The 20,029-nt window shown below is 51.3% G+C and overlaps 1 protein-coding gene across 9 annotated transcripts; it reads right to left on the bottom strand.

The window, feature by feature from the left end:
• Positions 1-307: 307 nt before the first annotated feature.
• On the bottom strand, positions 308-20,012 carry C5H16orf95 (chromosome 5 C16orf95 homolog). Of its 9 annotated transcripts, none has more exons than XM_049110616.1 (7): positions 19,862-20,012; positions 13,472-13,523; positions 12,609-12,749; positions 6,710-6,856; positions 5,963-5,999; positions 2,629-2,857; positions 308-571 (listed from the first exon to the last, which is right to left on the bottom strand). In XM_049110616.1, the coding sequence occupies exons 3-7, from the start codon at positions 12,747-12,749 to the stop codon at positions 505-507; spliced, it is 621 nt and encodes a 206-aa protein (XP_048966573.1). In that variant the 5' UTR covers positions 13,472-13,523; positions 19,862-20,012; the 3' UTR covers positions 308-504. The 9 variants fall into 9 exon arrangements, with proteins under 9 accessions (XP_048966573.1, XP_048966570.1, XP_048966568.1 ...); XM_049110613.1 differs by lacking the exon at positions 19,862-20,012 and adding an exon at positions 19,596-19,774; XM_049110611.1 differs by lacking the exon at positions 19,862-20,012 and adding an exon at positions 15,158-15,366.
• Between the last annotated feature and the right edge of the window lie 17 nt (positions 20,013-20,029).

Here is a 20,029-nt window from a genome sequence, read left to right as displayed (position 1 = left end):
ACACCAGGGGGAGGGTTGCACAACTGTGCAAATACACTGAAATCCACTGAATTGTATGCTATAAAAAGGTGAATTTTATGGTATGCAAATGACATCTCAGTTTAAAAAACTCAATTCACATAATTTTATGCTATTTACTAAAGTGTGAGCTACCTGACACTGGTGCTACCACCACCTTTGGCCCATCACTGGGGCAGAAGGAAGAGACCCAGGGGCCCTCCCCCCACCCAGTAATACCAGCTGGAGAACATGCTCCCCACCCCCCTCTCCAAAGCAGAACCAGTGTCACCATCCAAATAGGGGCCACTTTGGAGTTTCACAAATAACATTTATTGGCCGCATTTACACCAGAGTCTCACCCGCACCCAGGGCAGCTGTGCACAACCAAGCACTGCCTGATGAGAAAGAACTTGGACTCTACCCCGGGCGTGAGCTAGATGACCTGAGAAAATGGCTGTTATCACAGACTCCTCCTAATGCAACAACTTTCCTTAAAGACCTTGATTATGACTGAAGTTCTCGTTGATGTTCTTGGCAGTGGCTGAAGATTCCAACTTCAAACCCAGAACAACTGTCTGGAAAACAAAGAATAGGCAGTTACTCCGAACTGTGTCCCACACTTAAGCCCATGCTGCCCTGGCAGGACCTGTCAGGGAGCCTCCATGGGTTGGCAGGAAGGGGGACCCCCACCATGGACAGGGATGCCACCTGAGTTCCCGAGGAGCCCAGGCAGGAAAGATTGCAGTAAGGCAACACCAGGGTGTATTGTAACTGGCTCACTTCTAGCCATGGATCTTTTTTTTAGATTTTGTTTATTTATTTATTCATGAGAGACACAGACAGAAAGAGAGGCAGAGACACAGGTAGAGGGAGAAGCAGGCTCCACACAGGGAGCCCGACGTGGGACTCGATCCCGGGTCTCCAGGATCACACCCCGGGCTGCAGGCGGCGCTAAACCGCTGCACCACCCAGGCTGCCCTAGCCATGGATCTTCTGATGAGGCATTCAGCCCCTAGAGCCCACTCTCCCCCTCAGGGTGGAGAGTCTCAGCCTTGCACAGCTGTGAAAGGGACCCAATTCGAGGAGGCTGCAGCAGGCCCCACCGAGAAGGTAAGTGTGACTGTCAGGGCCCTTCAAGGGTCCCTGTTTTGGGAAGGTCCTGAGCTTGCCTGTTCTGCAGCCTTCACAATTCTAGCAAATCTCTGCCAGGCCAGCCCACAGGCAGCCTGCAGTTTCTCCTGAGATGTGCTGTTCATGTAGTTTGGGGAATCTCACAGGCACCCCGCAGACACTCCAGCCAGACAAGATAGTTCTCTTGAACAGCTGGCACTTTGGCCCTAAGAGCCTGGCTCTGAGGCAAACGCCTCCTACACGATCATTTGCACTTCCCTTTAGCCTACCCTGACCATCTACCTCATGTGTTATCTACAGCCAAGCTTCTTTCTTTGCTCTTCCCAGAGTGGGCACAGGAGAGTCCAAATCACTTTGACAGTCAAGTTGGCAAACACAAGAACAGATGAATTTTCATGCAAAGCAAAGAAGGAACAATCTCACGGTTTCACAAACCCTCTCATACTCACAGATCACCCAAAGCTCCCAGACCCTTGCCTCAGCCCTCTTCTCAAGAGCACATGCCCCAGAGAGGCTATGGGTCCATGCAGGCACTCTCATACAGATGTGCCCCGTGGCGTTGTTTGTAATCACAGGATCAGAGGCAGCACAGGTGCCCAACACCAGGAAAGCAGACAAACAGGGTGCAGTGGGGAGGGCCTTCTGCTTCCCGCCAGGACCAGAGACAAAGACAGAGCTACCCCCCTGCTATTAACGACAATAACAAGGACACTGAACAGAAGACATCTACAACCATTTTCAGATACTGGACACTTTCTAGAATATTCCTCTTACAATTACATGAAGACAGATGATTAAGAAGCAAATATATGTAAATTGATCTGCATGCATTCACACACCCATACAGTTTTGCACATCTTCTACCCACATACATTTGTGTTTCTGCATGTCCTTGCACACAGGTGTGATCAAAGAGCGTGAGTAGACCAAAGGAAGCAGCCCTGCCTGTCCCCTAGGCAGGGGTGGGGAGCGTGCCCTGGAGGCTTCATGGGAGCAAGCCTGGGTGGTGTTCCAGGTGACAAGGCCTGGATGAAGCTAGTGGGTCGAGGCTGGGGCAAGGGTTTTCCCAGATGTAGCCTTGATGGCTGGGACCAGGCTGGGGGAGAGGTCACAGGTCTCCAGGCCTGAAGCTGTGCTTACTCCCCAGCAGGATGCCTGGGCAAACAGCAGCTACCTTCAACCTTGATGTGTTGGAAATGTGCATAAACTGGAACCAGTGGTAGGCCACCAGAGGACCTGGGGAAAGTGATGAGGTGAGGAAAGAAAGGCAGGCAGCCCCAAGATGCCCAGTGCCCCACTGTCAGCTCTGATATGCCTGGATTGCTCGTTCATGAAGCGTGTGGTAGAATAAGATCCCAGTGCAACTGTGCACAGTGAGAACAGCACCATGGTGATTCCACTGCAGCCATTCCTCACCCTTTCGTTCAGCCACAACCAACTGCTCCCAGCCCCTGACCAAAACAGTGCCCCCACTGCCCCCACTCCATGCCTGCTCACCGAATGGCCACCACGACCCTCAGGACAGCCTGCAGGAGGGTCAGGAGGCTGCGGGGCAGGAGTGGGGCTGGGATGCTCGCTCCCTTCCCTGGGGCCAGTGGTTCATGCTGGTGAAGGGCCTGGAGCTGCTGCCACTTGAGGAGAAGGTGCCCATCACAGCAGATCCGCCAACGGTTGTACCAGGAACGCAAGCCCAGGGCAGGTTCTAGGCAAGAAAGCAAGTCAGGCCCTGGGCAGAGTGGGGACAGAGTGCCGCATTTGCATACCACACATGAGAGAACCCTCCAGAACCCAGGGCAAGGACGCCAGGTGTCCCAGGGAGGCTGGTCACAGCCCCGAGCACATGGATGCTGGCCAACATCCATGGAGATACAACGAACACTGCTGTTTACTTATTTCTGGGCGGACTATGGGGCTCGTGCCAGTGTCTTTTGAATCTTTATCCCTGACAGCCGCATCATGAACTAGCTATGAATGAAAGAATACAGAATTTAGCTGCGACCTGTTTCCCATTAATCTTTCTTTTTTTGTTGTTTTTTTGGAAGGGTGAACAAGTGGGTTAAGCTCAGATGAAACCAGACTGGCGAGAAGCTGATAATGAGTAGAACTTAGTGATGGAAACATGGGGTTTATTTGAGTATTTGAAAAAACCACAACTACAAATGGGACTCTACTGTTTCCATTTCCTTGATCCTGGCTTTTGAGATCCGCTTTGATCAACATGTGACTATTCTGATATCATATTTATATTATAGCACTAACATGCTACTACTACAAATTATGCTATATTTATACACTATGTAACATATCCTACACATATACTGCATTGTATTATACACTGTATTACTACTCTGATTATACCAATGTGTAAAAGCATGATTAATATAAAACATATTATTTTCTTTATTAAAAAATCCTGCTGCAAAGCATAGGGAAGAAAAGCAAATGAGCCCTCTCTTTACAAAAAAAAATACAAGATGAATATACAGATTTTCTCTTTAAAATGGAAATAATCTGGATTTGAGGGTATAGGAAATATTTTTAAGCCACTTTTCTTAAATCATATTTTTAAACCTCTCTCTACAAAGCACAAGGGGAGACAGATCCTAATTGTCCTGATACTAGTGAGACCTGGGCTCTCAATCCTGTCCTGGGAACACCTTCTGGACTGAAAGGGTTAAGGCTAAATTGCCCAAACTATTAACAAGGACTGCAGTGAAAGTTAGCACAGTTTTTGAAAACGTATCAAATTGATGCATAGGATTCAACAACAAACTGAGCTTTTGGCTTTTCTTAAAGATGCAGAGTATTCAAAGCCAAAAACAACCAATAAAAATAATCCGTAAGTGTGTGGTTATACAGTTAAAAGAGCAGTTTCTCCAACTTTCTTGTCCTACCACTATGGTTTCTTTCCTAAGGTGATTTCTGGCTCTTCTCTCCCAAACTTGAGCCAACGTGCTGCTTCGTGTTTTGTTTGTTATACAGCCCCTAGTCTTGCTCTTCTGGTTGTTTACCTCCTGTCTTCCCCACCCACATGGGTAACCTGTGACTGTCAAGCTAGACACACTGCACCAAATCCACATCCACAACCAAACAGGGCTTTAGCTTTTCTCAGATGCACATGAATGGAGTACTACTGCACAGACTGAAGCCACTTGTTTTTTCATGCTGCAACGTGTCTGGGGCTCCCTCCCATCCTCCTAACAGCTGCACACTCTATGTTGGCAGGTACCACATTTGAAACACATCCCCATATATGTCCATCCTCCCACTGGGAGACGCTTCAGCTGCTTCAGATACCTTGCCAAGGATACTGTGCTGCTGCATACAGTCAAGTATGTAGGAGTGTCTACCAGACATTACCCGGACATGGGTTTGCTGAATTCAAGATCAAGTATATTACAAAAGTTGAAAGATGAGAGAAATGGATGAAGTGGTCAAAAGATACAAACTTCTAGTTATAAAATAAATAAGTCCTGGGAATCTAACAGTACAGTAATCATATTTAATAACACCATAATGTATATTTGAAAGTTGCTAAGAAAGTAGATCTTAAAGGTTCTCACCACAAAAAATAAAATGTGTAACTGTGAGGTGACAGATGTTAACTAGACTTAAGTTGGTCATTTCACAATAAACACAAGTATCAAATTGTTACACCGTGCACCTGAAACTAATATGTTCTATGTCAATTAGATCTCAACAAATATTTGATAAATGCCTCTAAACTGCCCCCACAAAGGCTACGTACATCTGTGCAGCTTCTAATTATTTTTATTATCAGGGAAAATATGCATTTTTGCAGCATTAAGAGGTAGGCATGCTGGCTGTCGGCCACTCATTTCCTGGGCACTTTCCCACCCAGCCCTGTGCTCCTGGGCTCTGGGTAGGCCGCTCAAACTGCTCACCCATCACAAGAACCCAGCTCCAGCCAGGCATCCATCCATTCCCTCCATCACAGATTTCAGGGAGGGGTGTTCACCACACAGAGCATGGGCACAGCTGGGCCAGGGGAGGACCCCTGTTGCAAGCCACACAGCATGTCCACTCCTTTGCTCACACCAATGCAGAGGAAGCATACATGTTTGCTATCAGTGCCAGAAAACACCTTCAAGAGCAATCCAACCCACTTGCTTTAGAGACAGAGAAAGTAAAGGTGGGAATGGAGGTACCATCTCCTCAAGTGCTGACATGAGTTCATGAGTATACACTGGCTCACAAATACATAAATCCAAGAATACACTTTGTTACAGATATATACTGCATCATGAACAGATGAATATATGGTATGTACTACATCTGCCATAATTATATGAACATATATATCCTAGGTTTCAAGTATATAAATGTTTTACAAATATACTCCAAAATGAATATATGCCTAAATATTATGTCATGAAAATATAGTGTCCTGTATATGTACATGTAGGTATATGTGCCATATCGTTAGTAAATACATTTACTAGGTCATAAGTGTATGCGTGAGTGTATATACCAGACACACAGACATACACTATGTCATGAACTATACAAGACCAGAGCTTAAAAGAAAATATACTTTAGATAACATCTAACTCCAGGCTGCAAATTGGCTTCACTTTGAAAGCTAATGCAGACGGACTGTAGAGTCTAAGGCTTCTCTAGGTTCACTGAGGAAAAATGGTAGGTAGCCAGTGATGCCTGGCAAGAAAAGGGAGTGAAGATGCGGGATGTGTGATACATGTCCATCTTTCTTTTACAGACATCTGGGGATGAAAGAAGTCTCCCCATCCCCACCATGAGACCCCGCCTTCCTTGGGGAGTGGGAGAGGATGAGACGTGTATGGTCTGTTACCTTGGATGCCTGTAAAACTCTGCTGCCTTTTCACCACCTAAAAGAAAAGAATGGGGGCAAATGTGTAAGCCTGGCCTGGTGATTTACCAGAAGGGTGGGCCTAGTGATTTGGTCAGAAACAAGGAAAGGGCTGTGGCCAGCTCAGCATGCATGCCATGGTCCCCTTTCAAAAGTCCTCTGAGTCTTAATTCTGGGGACAGTCTGCTACTTGATGAGAGAAAACTAGCAAATGATAAGTAGGTAAAGGCAGAAAGGAAGCCTCTACTGACCACCCAGGACACCCATAAAGTATGAGAGAAGAGGGACCATGGGGCAGAGGAGCGTTGGACCTAGCCAACCACTCCAGCAGTCACTGTTCTGGAGTCCAGAGATATGGAGTGGCAGACAGAGCTGAAAATCCAGGACAGAAAGTCAGAGCAACGGTTCTTCCCAGCTCCTCCCCCTGCCTGCCAGGATGCCTAGAGAACTAGAAAGGGTGCTGAGGCAAGGTGAAGGGGGTGAAAGAAAAGAGGGGAGAGGAGCAGGAGGCAGGAGTGATAGCAATAAAGGTGGCAGCAGTGATGGGGGACAGCAGTGCGACCCACCCTCCCAGCACACCAAGCTGTCCCTGCCCCTGCACACACCCACCTCCTGCACTCTGCTACCCAAACTCCCTTCCAATGGAGGCCACTGTGGGGAAAAAACCAGCACCCTCCACCCCATCTCTGGATCCCTCTTGGACCTCACTGCTGTGAGCCTCCCTCTTACCTTCTTGTGAGGCCTCAGGACCTGAGGCACCCAGTAGGGCATCACTGCCTGATCCCTAGGCATCGGGAGGCGGCCCCCAAAGCGGTGGCATGGGCAGGGGCATGCCTCGGAGGTTTTAGGGATATTAAACTGGACCATCTTTTGGATCTAACAGAGAGGAAGGGAAGAGAAGGTCCAAAGGGGTTGTGCTCCAGAAACCTTCACCTTGGGACAGGGTCCTGGGGGGCTCCTCTTCTGTACCCTCCCACAGGCACACCCCAATCACCCAGCTGAGGAAGCTTTCTCCCCTCCATGACATTCCCAGGGGCATCTGCACCTCTGCAGTGTGAAGTCAGGAGATGTGGCTATCCTAAGTCTGGAGGCCTCCAGGACTAGCCCTGGGGCACAATATCCAGCCCCTCTGAGTCTCAGTGTTCTAGGCTATAAAGCAGGCTCTGCCAGCTTTCTGAAAACATGGGTCAGAGTCAACAGCAGACAGTGTTTGATCCACCAACTCCACTCTGGGATATGTGTGCATCTGTAAAACGACACTTGCAAAGAACATTAGCTACAGTGCTGGCTGTAGAGGCCCAAGAGCCCGAAACCTCGTCTGTAAGGGATAATAAACAGGGGATATGGGGACAAGGGAATATTGCAGCCTCTGAAAAGCATGAGGCAGACCCATCTGTCCGCGCAGAGATGTGATGTTAAGTGGGAAACAGAGCGTGCAGTATGTATAGGGTTTTTTTTTTTTAAGATTTTATTTATTCATGAGAGACAGAGAGAGAGAGAGAGAGGGAGGCAGAGACACAGGCAGAGGGAGAAGCAGGCTCCATGCAGGAAGCCCGACGTGGGACTCGATCCCGGGTCTCCAGGATCACACCCTGGGCTGAAGGCGGCGCTAAACCGCTGAGCCACCTGGGCTGCCCAGTATGTATAGGTTTTATACAGAATCTACATGCCATACTTTCTGTGCATGAGTTGTGGGGGGACCATGGCCTTGCCCCATTCTTTTCCCCCCACACAGCCCTGCCCATTGTCCTGCAACCCCAGTTTCTTCCAGCAGAGGGGTAGCATGGAGCCCGTCCCTGGACTCGAGTTAGGCCATGCACTGGTTTGGCCCACAGAATGAGAAGGAAGTGACAACAGCCAGATCTTGCCAGGCAAAGAGGCCACACTGGCCTCTACAATGTCTGGGCTGGCACACTGGCCCCAAGATCAGGGACAGGTGGGGCTGGGCCACCCAGCTGAGCCCCTCAGACACCTGAGTGATGACACTGACTGCTGTTTCAAGCCAGGCATTCAGGCAACGTGTTACACATCACTAGTGAAAGAGCACACACATAGCCCATCTCCAGGCCATGCAACGAAGCTTCAGGGGAGGCGCAGGCAGGGTATCCCCTTTATACCACCCTAAGTTCCTACCATACACTTGTGAGTGGACCTGCTGACTTCCCAAGGCCAAGGAGAACCAGGCCAGAGCATGTATGTGACATGCTACAAAGCACAGGATCCCAGAGGGGAGGGCCAAGGGGTTGAAGGCTCACCCAAAGGAGGAGATGGAACAGGTTCTGGAGAACCTGTGAACCTCCATCCACCGCTACCTCCTTCGAGCATGGCCTTGCCCAGCAGGATAAGCACACTCCGGTCAGGTCTGCCCCCTCCACCAAGCACCTGCTAAGCACATTCTCTGCACCATGCATGGTATTAGGAGCAAAGACCTGCCCTGCCCACAGCAGTTCATTATGCAGCACTGTCCCCCTGAAAGATAATGCCAGGATGTGGGGGAACAGCAGGAGCTGGGAGAAAGCTGCAGGCCAGATAAATCTGTCTAGAAACATCACTGAGCCATGTCACAGGGGGCAGGCTAGGTGAAGGTGGGACAGCAGCAGGTACCTGTCTGAGAGGCCTCAGGATGTGGACAGAACCAACGTCCCAGGCAGACCCTGTCAATTGCCCAGACAGCAATCATTTATCAACCCAACCCCCGTTCTTAAAAGAACCCAGCTTTACTCAAGGGGCAAAGTGCCCAGATCCAAGGGATCAGCATCAGCCAGTCAGGGCTTTGTCAGGAATGAGTAAGAACGTGAGGATGAAGAGAGGAGCAAGAAGTACGTCGAGGCTTCTGGGAATGTTTTATCCCTGATAAGAAGGGAACGGGAGGGTAAGCCTTCTATACCACCCTGGAAAAAGGAGGACCCCAGAAATGCTCACTTTCTGTCATGTGTATCATGGTATAAAACAGAGACCCATGGCCACCATCTCGAAACACTAAAGGTGACAATGCCAACACTCTGAGTAAAGACTCTGGTCCTTAGACATGCTGGTCAGCATAAAACCAATCCTAGAAGAGTCCTCTCTCTACCAAAGACCTGGATGAACCCATGGTGGGTCCATTTTCTGTGATTTGCACCTAACACTCCCCTCCACTGGAACAGGAGCCTGAGCAGCAAGTGGAAAGGAGTCTGGAGATGCGGGTGGGGAGGCAAGATCAGGAAGGACCCCAGAGACTGTGTCAGGGACTCCAGTCCACACTCAGGAACTGGGAGCTTCAGAGGAGCGACAGGACCAGATCCACAGTCTTCAAAGCTTATGGGGCTGCAGCTCAAACATGGACAGCCAGACTAGAGAGGATGGAGGCAGGGAGCCCAGGCGGAACACATGAGACAGGCTGGGCACACTATCTTCTATAGTCCTTCCATCCTGCTTAGAGTCACCTCCTCCCTGAAGCCCACCAGCACAACTCAGTGAGGAGAGTCCTGGGTTCTAATCCCTCATCTGCTATGAACTGACACTGTGACCCCGGTAAAGCCTGTCCTTTCTGGACCTCAGTGTGCCCATTCTTTAAAGGGGTACAATAATACCTACCCTGCCTGACTCTCAAATGACACAGTGACCAACAGGAGGGACTGAGGCCATCATCACTGCCTAGGACAACATGACTCAGTCATCTTGAAGCCAATGACCCCTTTGAGAGTCTACTAAAAAACAAGAAACAAGAGAGAGGGCCTCATTTCAGATTCCACTGGTATTAAGAGTGATTAGAGAACATTATGAACAACATTGTGCCAATAAATTTGACAATGATGTAATTAACAAATTCCTTAAATCTCACTAAAAAAGAAGCAAACAACCTGAATAACTCTGTTATCTATACAAGAAATTAAATTTGTAGTTAAAAAAACCTTCCCACAAGGAAGTTCTGTCCCACATGGCTTCAATGATAAATCCCACCAAATATTAAAGGAAGAAATAATACCAATTCTACACTAAGTCTTCCAGAAAAGTGAAAATGAGAGAATACTTCTCAACTCCAGATCAGCGTCATCTGAATACAAAGGCAAACAAGGACAATGCAGATCAATAACCCACATGAATATACAAGCAAAACTTCTAATCAAATATATGAAGGAGAATGCATCCTGATTAAAGGGGATTTCTCCCAGGAAGTGGTTTAACTTTGGAAAATCCATCAATGCAATCCGTCATATTAACAAACCAAAAAAAATAAATAAAATGATGCTCTGAATAGACACAGATAAAATCCAACACTTATTTTGGATAAAACCTCTCAGCAAACTAGGAATAGCCAGGAACACCCTCAGCCTGATGCAGGGCATCTAAACCAATGGCTAACATCATGCTTCATGATGAAAACCCGAATGCTGTCCCTTGAAGATAAGAGAGAAGATAAGGACATCATATCTCCCCACTCCACTCTACAGTACACCAGAAGTTCTAGCTAGAGTGTCAGGCAAGAAAAATAAAGGCATCTAAACCAGAAAAGAAGGAATGCACCATCTCTCCCTGTAGATGACATGATCATCTATGTAGAAAATTTGATGGACTCTACAAAAGAGCTCCTAGAATAAAGGAGGTAAGCATTACCGTAGGATGCAAGATCAAAATACAAAAATCAGTGGTATTTTTAGTACTAGCAATGAGCAATCATAAACTAAATTTTTAAAATAATGTCATCAAAACTATAAAACACTCACAGATCAGTGAGACAGAAGGTGTGCCAGACCTGTGCATTGCTGACTGCTGACTGCAAGTGAACCCTGAGAAACACAAAAGGCCTACAGGGATATAGAGATCACCAAGTTCTCAGGTCAGAAGAGTCAGTGTCATTAAAAAAGATGATTCTCTTCACACTAATTTACACAAAAAATACCAACCAAAACCCCAGCAAGACGTTTCTTTAGAAACTGGCAGATGGGATTCTAAAATTCACATGGAAATGCAAGGAAACTAGAATAATCAACTTTAAAGAAGAAAACTGGCATTGAAGACACACACTATCTGATCTCCAAGTTCATTATAAAGCCACAGCAGTAGAGACAGCATGGCATTGGCATACAGACAATTAGAAGAGTGGGATGGAACAAAGCCTGGAAACAGACCCACAGCTACACAGACAGCTGATTTCTGGCAAGGTGCAAAGGCAAGCCAGTGGAGAAAGCATGGTGTCTATGACATGTGGCATTACAACAACTGGACACCCACAACGGGAAAAAAAAGAACTTCGGGCCATACCTTAAGCTACACACAAAAATTAACTTAAAATGGATCACAGACCTAAACACAAACTATAAACTATAAAACTTCTAGGAAAAAATACAGGAGAAACCTTTCTGATCTTGGCACCTTGGCTTACACAAAGATTTCTTAGATATACTTAATACTGCTAAAAAAAAAAAAAAGAAATACTGCTGTGCTGTGGTGGGGGGCAAGGGGCACACCTAAGCAAGATCCAGGAAAGGTCAAATTGATAAACTGGACTCCCTCAAAATGTAAAACTTATGCTAGTGAAAGACATTGATAAGAAAACAAAAGAACAAGTCAAAAACATGGACAAAATGTTTATAAATTGAGTATCTCATTATACCTAGAATATATAAAGAACTCTCAAAACTCAATAGTTCAAAAAAAAAAAAAAAAGCAAACAATCCAGTTTTTCTAAATGGGCAAAATATCTGAACAGATGCATACATATCAAGTAAGACATACAAAGCCAACAGCATAGGGAGGAGCCACTCGGCATCACCAGTTACTGTGGAAATATAAACTAAAGCCACAAGAGGACACACACCTATTAAGACGGCTAAGATCTGAAAGACTGACCAAACCACGTGTTACTGAGGATGTGGAGGACTAAAACTCTATACACTGCTAGTGCAAATGTAAAATGATACAACCACTTTGGAAAACAGTTGGCAGTTTTTTAAAAAGTTAAACATACATTTACCCCACGATCCAACAAGTTCACTCCTAGGTATTCGCCCAAGAGAAATGAAGGTGTGTTCATACAAAGATTTGTACACAAATGTCCACAATAGCTTTATTTATGATAAACAAAACCTCTGAGATGGTGCAGATGTCCTTCAGTGGACAAATGGCTGCACTGTGGTCCAGTCATATGATGGATACCCAGTGCCACTCAGCAACTGCATGGATGAAGCTCAGAAATAATTACACTGAGTGAACGAAGCCAAAGAGGGCCTACTATACGATTCCATTTATATAAAATGCAAAGAAATGCAAACTGATCTAGGGTGACAAAAACAGGTCAGTGGTCACCTGGGCACAGCAGAGTGGGGAGGATGGGGGCAGTCACAAAGGGCCATAAGGAAACCTTTCAGGGTTGCGTGTATGCACGTTAGCTCAGCAGCAGTGGTGGTTTCACAGATGGGTATGTCAAGACTTAGCAAACTGTATATTTTACATATGTGCAGTTATCACGTCAGTCTTAACTCCACAGATCTGGTTTTTGAAAAAATATGAATTAAAAAAAAACACACAAACTGTCCCCTAGAAATTTTAAGATACCACTCTATACCACCTATGACTTTGAGGGGTGACTGGTCCCCTGAAGTTCATCGTGGACTCAGATGAAGAAACCCTAGTCCAAGTCACCTACCTGCTTTCGGGGTCTCAGGGACAACGGGACCCAGTAAGGCAACGTCGCCTCAAACCTGGGCACCGGCAGGTAGCCCCTGCATTTGGCCTGGCACTCACAGCAGATGGGCTCTTGATGAACAGTACTGGGGACAGGACACATCTGAGCGAGAGTCAGAAAAGAGAATTAAATTTGCTGCTGCATTTGCAAATTAAGCCAAGGAACTCTCTGGAATAGTAAACCAATGTTTGGAGAGAGCCAGGGTTGAGGCAGGGTGTCCAGACTCCTGCAGGGGAGTCAGCTCCTCCTGCAGCTCACAAAGAGGGAGGCTACCCTGGCTCTCTCCAGACTCATCTAGAAGGGCACCACCAGAGCCTGTAGACCAGGTGTATTAGGATTCCCAGCCACTTACTGCTGCATCACCATGAGCAAGTCTGGGGAGCACAACCAAGTGCAGTGGGGAGAGGGTTGCTCTTTTCATGTACCAATCTGCCATCAGTATTTTACATTTGCAAAGGCTTCCACATCCATCCCAGAGGATCCTTGCCATGCCCACAGGCAGGCAGAAGAAGGGAAGTCATCCTCCCCAGGGTCAGATGAAGAAACAGATGCCCAGAACAGGTACTTCAGGGGGCAGTGTGGTTCTCCCAGGCCTCCCGAGTCCCTGTCTTGAAGTGTCTTCAGGAACCAGGGGTGGGGGAGGCAGTGAGTGACCCTACACAGAGATATTGGGGGCCCAGTGATAGGCCCTATAACCATAGACTCCCATTTCTGACTCACCCTGATGAAGTGCTGTCTGAGGACCCACCCACATTCTCCACTCTCCCAAATTCCACAGGCTTGGTGGAGTTGGGGCAAAATAGCTGAGAGGTTGCTTTCCTTACCGACTGATCTATGAAGCACACTTCTTTCCCAAAGGTTTGAAATGTGCTCTTCCTAGAAAACAAGAACAGGAAGGCTTAGAAAGTTCTGAGTTCCTACCCCACCCCCGGGGGGTAGGGTAGGACTGTGGGGGGGTGAGGATCCTGGCCGGCGTCCTCCTCAACTGGCATGTCACTAAGCCCCAGGGAGAGAGAGGTCATTGTCCTGACACTGAGAGGGGGAGGGGGCTGACCACAGAAGCAGGTGTATGCATGCTCCTGTACGTCCAGAACCTACTCACTTGCTGCACACTCCAGCTCAACACGCCCTGGGCCCTTTGGGAGTGAGAAGAACGCTCCTGCCAGGGCCAAACCTTCCAACCACAACCCCCAGCACGCCCAGGGGCTTACTTGCAATACCCAAGGCAAAGACTGTGAAAGCCGTAAGTTAAATGAAACTCCCTCCAGTAAAGAAGATGTGGTCTATGTATACAATGGAATATTCCTCAGCCATTAAAGACAACAAATACCATTTGCTTCAACGTGGATGGAACTGGAGGATACTATGCTGAGTGAAGTAAGTCAATTGGAGAAGGACAAACATTCTATGGTCTCATTCATTTGGGGAATATAAAAAATAGTAAAAGGGAATAAAGGGGAAAGGAGAGAAACTGAGTGGGAAATACCAGAGAGGGAGACAGAACATGAGACTCCTAACTCTGGGAAAAGAGCAAGGGGGATCCCTGGGTGGCGCAGCGGTTTGGCGCCTGCCTTTGGCCCAGGGCGCGATCCTGGAGACCCGGGATCGAATCCCACGTCGGGCTCCCGGTGCATGGAGCCTGCTTCTCCCTCTGCCTGTGTCTCTGCCCCTCTCTCTCTCTATCATAAATAAATAAAAATTAAAAAAAAAAAAAAAGAAACGAGCAAGGGGTAGTGGAAGGGAAGGTGGCAGGGGGTGGGGGTGACTGGGTGACGGGCACCTGACGGGATGAGCACTGGGTGGTATGCTAGATGTTGGCACATCGAACTCCAATAAAAAAATATACTAAATAAATAAATGAATAGCAACTCCCTCCAGGACAGCACGGGGGCCTGCGGTGGGGTGACAGAGCATCGGAGGCCGTGCGGACGGCCGCACTGCTGCCACCACCACCCCAGGCGCAAATGCCAGGGTGTGAACGGGGCCCCCAGGGGCGAGCGGGCGAACACAAAGCAGAGGCTGACGCGTCCGTGTTCTGTAACGTGGAAACCCTCGGAGCCGCACTGCGCTGCCTGCGCGTCAGCGTCGCTGCTGCTTTATTCCAGCAAGAGCCTCGGGTCGCCGGCTCCGGAGGCCCAGCCGAGGCTGCGAAGAGCCGCGCAACCGCCCGCACGGCCCAGTGAGCCGGAACCCCCGGGCCGCCGCCCAGCTCTCTCCACAGACCGGCTGGGGGCGTGAGGCGGCGCTGGCGGGAGGAGGGCGAGCGCGTCACGACCCGGTCCGCCCGGTGAAACTCCTCCCGGGACTTCGGAGCCAACGCTGAGGGGGGGTCTGCGGCGGTGCGCGGAGGCGGTCAGCCCCGGACGGAGGCCAGCGCGCCACAGCCCCCACGTCCTCGGGCCGGGAAGCACTACAGGGCCCTCCGGTGCTTACGTCAGCGTGGGCGTGCCCGCTGCCCGCTGCCCGCTGCCCGCCTGGGTGCTCCAGCCTCCGCCGGCCCAGGGACGCACTTGCCTGCCTCGACGCCCTCGGGAGAGTGCGTGCTGACTGACAGACCCAACGGACACCCGAGGGCCCCCGGAAGTGCCCGCCGTGGCTCCGGCAGGGCCGCCGCGGTGGAGGCGGTGGGGACCATCCTGAGGCGGGTGACGACAGCAGGGCCCGGCCTCACGCGACCCGCACGCGCGCCCGGGCCACCCCGCCGGGCCCCTCCCCTTCCTCCCGTCCGCGGCCTCAGGCCCCGCCCTTCCGGCCGGAGGGCCCCGGCGCGCCAAGGACTCGCCCGAGCTTAGCCAATCAGGCGCGGCCTTCTAGGCATGTGCCCTTCTCTGGCGGCTGACTGGCCCCAGGCGTCGGGCTCCGTGGGTCACGGGGAGGCCTTGGGGCGGGGCCGGGAACGCCCCCTCGCCGCCGGCCGCGGGAGCCGCTGGTTCCGGAAGCTCCGGCTCGGTGCGCGCCCCGCTTCAGCGCGCGGGTCGTGACGTGGAGGAGCTGCCCGGGGCTCGGGAGGCCGCGGAGCTGCCGCCGGCTGCCGTCCGGAGGGCCCCGTACGCGCCTGGGCTCTGGCCCGCTTCCGTCTCCCTGTCGGCTCGGACAGGACGCCCGGACGTGTGTTTGGATCGGAGGCGAAGGCTTGGAGGCCGTCGGCGCGGCCCCGCTCCCCGAGACTCCGGCCGTGGAGCCCGAACCCAACTCGCGGCCGGTGCCGGAGAAGTCAGACACCACCCCGGCGTGTGTCCAAGTCGGGTCACCCGCCTCCTCCCAGCTAACGGCGGTCACCAGGAATCTCAGCACGACCCGAGCATTTCGTGCGCGGCCGTCCGGTCCCTGCCCGCCCGCCTTCTCCCCGCTCCTCCCGAGCACACCGGAGCCCTGCTGTAGCCTCAGTCAGGCTGTGCGGCCGGACGCTGCGGCACACTGACCCTCCGCCCCCCTCCCGGGACGCCGGGGCACACTGACCCTCCCCGCCCCCCTCCCGGGACGCCGGGGCACACTGACCCTCCGCCCCCCTCCCGGGACGCCGGGGCACACTGACCCTCCCCGCCCCCCTCCCGGGACGCCGGGGCACACTGACCCTCCGCCCCCCTCCCGGGACGCCGGGGCACACTGACCCTCCGCCCCCCTCCCGGGACGCCGGGGCACACTGACCCTCCGCCCCCCTCCCGGGACGCCGGGGCACACTGACCCTCCGCCCCCCTCCCGGGACGCCGGGGCACACTGACCCTCCGCCCCCCTCCCGGGACGCCGGGGCACACTGACCCTCCGCCCCCACTCCCAGGACGCTGGGGGACACTGACCCTCCGCCCCCCTCCCAGGACGCTGGGGCACACTGACCCCATCCCCTCCCCCTCCCAGGGCTCTGGGGCACATTGACCCTCCCCTCCCAGGAATGGCCAAGAGGACTAAGGACCAAACACCAGGTTCATCGAGGGTGTGGCAGCTGGAGCTGGCACCTGTTGCTCACGAAGTTCGCATAACTACATTGGCAACATTGACAAGACATAAACCTGTGACCTAATACCCTCCAACTCAGTGGTTCCTGGGGCAGCCCCACACACTATATAAATGAGAACTCAGTCCGCCTGCAAGTGACCCAATGTCCATTCATAGCAGAAAAGGTGAAAGAAAGAACCTGTGGCATTTTCAGGTGGAGGAACACCACCTAAGGATGGAAAAGAACACACAGCTGCAAGACCCGAGACTGCAGAGCAGGCACATGATTCCACATGCAGAAGTTCCAGTGGGAAAGCAAACCCATCACCACAGCCCACTCTGCCCTGGGTGTTCAGAGTAACCAGGGCCTGCCTCCGACCCTGGCCCTGCCTCTCCCACACTGTGCATCCTTCTCCAGGCCTGGGCGCTGTCTGTAAAATAGTCATAACTACAGACTCAATCCCACAGGCAGTTGGGGAAGATAAGTAGGACCCAGCATACAGGAAGCCTTCCATGCAGGTTGGTTGTCGTTAGGTGAGTGTGGTAGATCCTAGCTTTTCCCCTATATTTTCGCTTTCCCTGTCCTACTTCAGGCAGGGGGTTGGCTCACTGCCACTGCCTCAGAGGAGGGAAGTGGAACCATACATGCCTGTGGCCACCAAAGGTTTATGTCAGGCTTTTGTTTCCAAAGCCCTCAGGTAGGAGGAGGAGAAGCAGAAAGCTTGAGCCCTAGAGTCATGGTGCAGTGTGTTCACCAAACAAGGGTCCCTGGCTGAGAGCACGGCGAGTTGGGCTTGCACTTCACCTACATTGGGCCTGTGGCTGAGCCTGCCCCTGCTCCCAGAGGCCACCTTCTGTGACCTGCCCAGGAGCACCCTAGGCATCCCCCTCATCCTAGCCCCCACAGCACTCACATGCTGATGGCTGTCAACTCCTGTAACTGCCCAAAGATGACTCTCTGGACCCCTGTCTGGGGGCAGGCCAGGAGTGCCAGGGATTGATGCTCCTGGGAGCAGCCCTCAGCCGTGACAGGGAGGGTGGACAAGTGTCTGGGCTTCTGTGTCTGTGGGTGGGATGGTGCTCCACACACCAATCCCCAGCATCCCTCCAGGCCTGAGCCCCCGCTGCCCCCTTGATGATGCTCTGCACCACCCCTCACTCCCTACACCGTAGCCAAAGTCATCTCCCCAATAGTGTATTTGCAGATCCTTGCTCAGGGCTGGCTTTTAGGGGAACCCAGCCAAGACAGCTATTTCCCACCACCCCCATGACTATCACCTGCAGCCTGGAACCCAACCAAGACTGCCCTTTCCCACCACCCCTGTGACCATCACCTGCAGCCTGGAGGGACTCTTTTCAGGTTGTCATGAAGCGTCGTGCCACCTGCACTGGAGACAGAACCCAGGACTGGACCACCTGTGCCCTCCGAGAGTTGGTGGCAGAGGGGGACTCTCCCCAGTCACTCCTGCATGCAGTGAGGGTGGCAGGCTGCAGCAGCATGAGCCTGAGTGAGTGCTAACAAAGGCGTTAAAAACAAAACCTAGGCAGATGCAGGGAGACCAGCATTAGGAGGGCAGTGGCAGCCATGCTGGGACTGCAGGCAAGACGAGGACGGGCCTCCAAATGCACAGAGATGGGCAAAAACCTCCTTCAGTCCCTCATTCCAGACTGGATTTCCCAGAGATCTGAACTTTGTGTAGGAGGAGAAAAGGGCCTATCATCTACTTGAAACCAGGACCTGACCCTACATAAGCAGGCTTTGGGGAGGCCGAGCCCCCAAGTGGGGACACCTCTCTGTAACCTGAGAGAGCTGGCAGCCAAGACACGGCCTGACGGCAGGTCACCCCTGCCCCTGTGGGTGGACAGAGCAAGTGAGAGGCCATCCAGCAGGAAGGGCACTGTCTCAGGGCCACCACCACGCAGGTTCTGGGGACCATGGCTGGAGGACTGTCCTTCCCACATATACACATCTGTATCTTTGAGAACGTTGCTACTACAAAAGCATGTATTACTGCTAACCCAGAAAAGAACCCAGAATTTGTGATTTTGTTTGGAGGTTTGTTAAAGGAAAACCTTGCCTGATGGACCTGTGACAGGCAGGGAGACAGAGCTTCACAATGCTAAATCTCGTGGGTTTGGTAAAAACATGATTTAAAAGAAAAGCCACGGGATCCCTGGGTGGCGCAGCGGTTTGGGGCCTGCCTTTGGCCCAGGGCGCGATCCTGGAGACCCGGGATCGAATCCCACGTCGGGCTGCCGGTGCATGGAGCCTGCTTCTCCCTCTGCCTCTGTCTCTGCCTCTCTCTCTCTCTCTCTCTGTGACTATCATAAATAAATAAAAATTAAAAATAAAAATAAATAAATAAATAAATAAAAGAAAAGCCACTGGGTGCCTTCAGCTCAGGTAGTGCTCCCGGGGTCCTAGGATCAAGTTCTGCATCGGACTCCCCGCAGGGAGCCTGCTTCTCCCTCTGTCTACCTCTCCGCATCTGTGTGTCTCTCATGAATAAATGAATAAAATCTTTTAAAAAGTATTATTTTTTTCAAACATTTTCTTTTTAAGTAATTGCTACACCCAACATGGGGCCCAAACTTACAATCTCAAGAGTCACACGCTTCTGTTCCCCATTGGGGGCACTTTGGGTTCTCTTGGAAGACCCTTCCCAGCCCAGTCTGGGTCACAGTCATGCCAGGTGCCACAGACTCATGTGGTATATTAACGGCCCCCTTGATACGGGAATCCTTTTTCTTTTTTTTAAAGGTTTGTATTTATTTATTCATGAGAGACACAGAGAGAGAGAGAGGCGGAGACATAGGCAGAGGGAGAAGCAGGCTCCACGCAAGGAGCCCAATGTGGGACTCGATCCCCAGTCTCCAGGATCACATCCCCGGCTGAAGGCGGCACTAAACCACTGAGCCACTCGGGCTGCCCCAGGACTCCCTTTTTCACCCAGCCTGGGGCCCTGCATAAGTGACCGGTCCCCACTGTGCAAGTTGGCTGCCCCAGACCCTTACCTTGTGAGATCGCAGGCTCCGTCGTCACCCCCTATTCTCCCCATCTCTCCAACCACTACATTCTAGAGCTCTCTCTGATGTGCTATGGAACATCAGCATCTCAGTCTCCCTTTCCTTCTCCTTCACCATGTCCTGCACTCTGCCAGGGCACATGGCACCGCCACCACCACTATCCTTATTGTCAAGCACCATAAAAGGGATACAACCTGAGCCAGACAGCCAGGCTCAGGGAGACAGCCAGGCTCAGGGAGAGTTTGTTCACTTACAGATACCCGTCACTGTCTCACCCCAGCACTGAGGACCCACATCCCAGTGTTTTCCGTGAGATCACTGGGGCTTCTTCTAGAAGACAGGCTCCACACTGTATCTCCCCATGCCTGTGGTGCTGTGGAGCCTGCCTCCCAACAGAACTGTGGAATGTAGAAGCATGAGAG

Source organism: Canis lupus, chromosome 5 (assembly GCF_003254725.2).
Source record: "Canis lupus dingo isolate Sandy chromosome 5, ASM325472v2, whole genome shotgun sequence".
NCBI classification, from domain to species: domain Eukaryota; kingdom Metazoa; phylum Chordata; class Mammalia; order Carnivora; family Canidae; genus Canis; species Canis lupus.
The sequence above is the reverse complement of the archived record's forward strand: the minus strand, read 5'-3'. Positions and strand labels throughout refer to the sequence as shown.

Excerpts from the sequence above, each read along its gene's own strand:
- C5H16orf95 (XM_049110611.1), bottom strand. The coding sequence starts at position 15,282 with ATGGTCCCCACCGCCTCCACCGCGGCGGCCCTGCCGGAGCCACGGCGG. Across the intron at positions 13,524-15,157 it reads GAGGGCGTCGAGGCAGGCAA|GAAGAGCACATTTCAAACCT; the intron begins GTGCGTCCCTGG and ends CTTGTTTTCTAG. Across the intron at positions 12,750-13,471 it reads TGTGCTTCATAGATCAGTCG|ATGTGTCCTGTCCCCAGTAC; the intron begins GTAAGGAAAGCA and ends ACTCTCGCTCAG.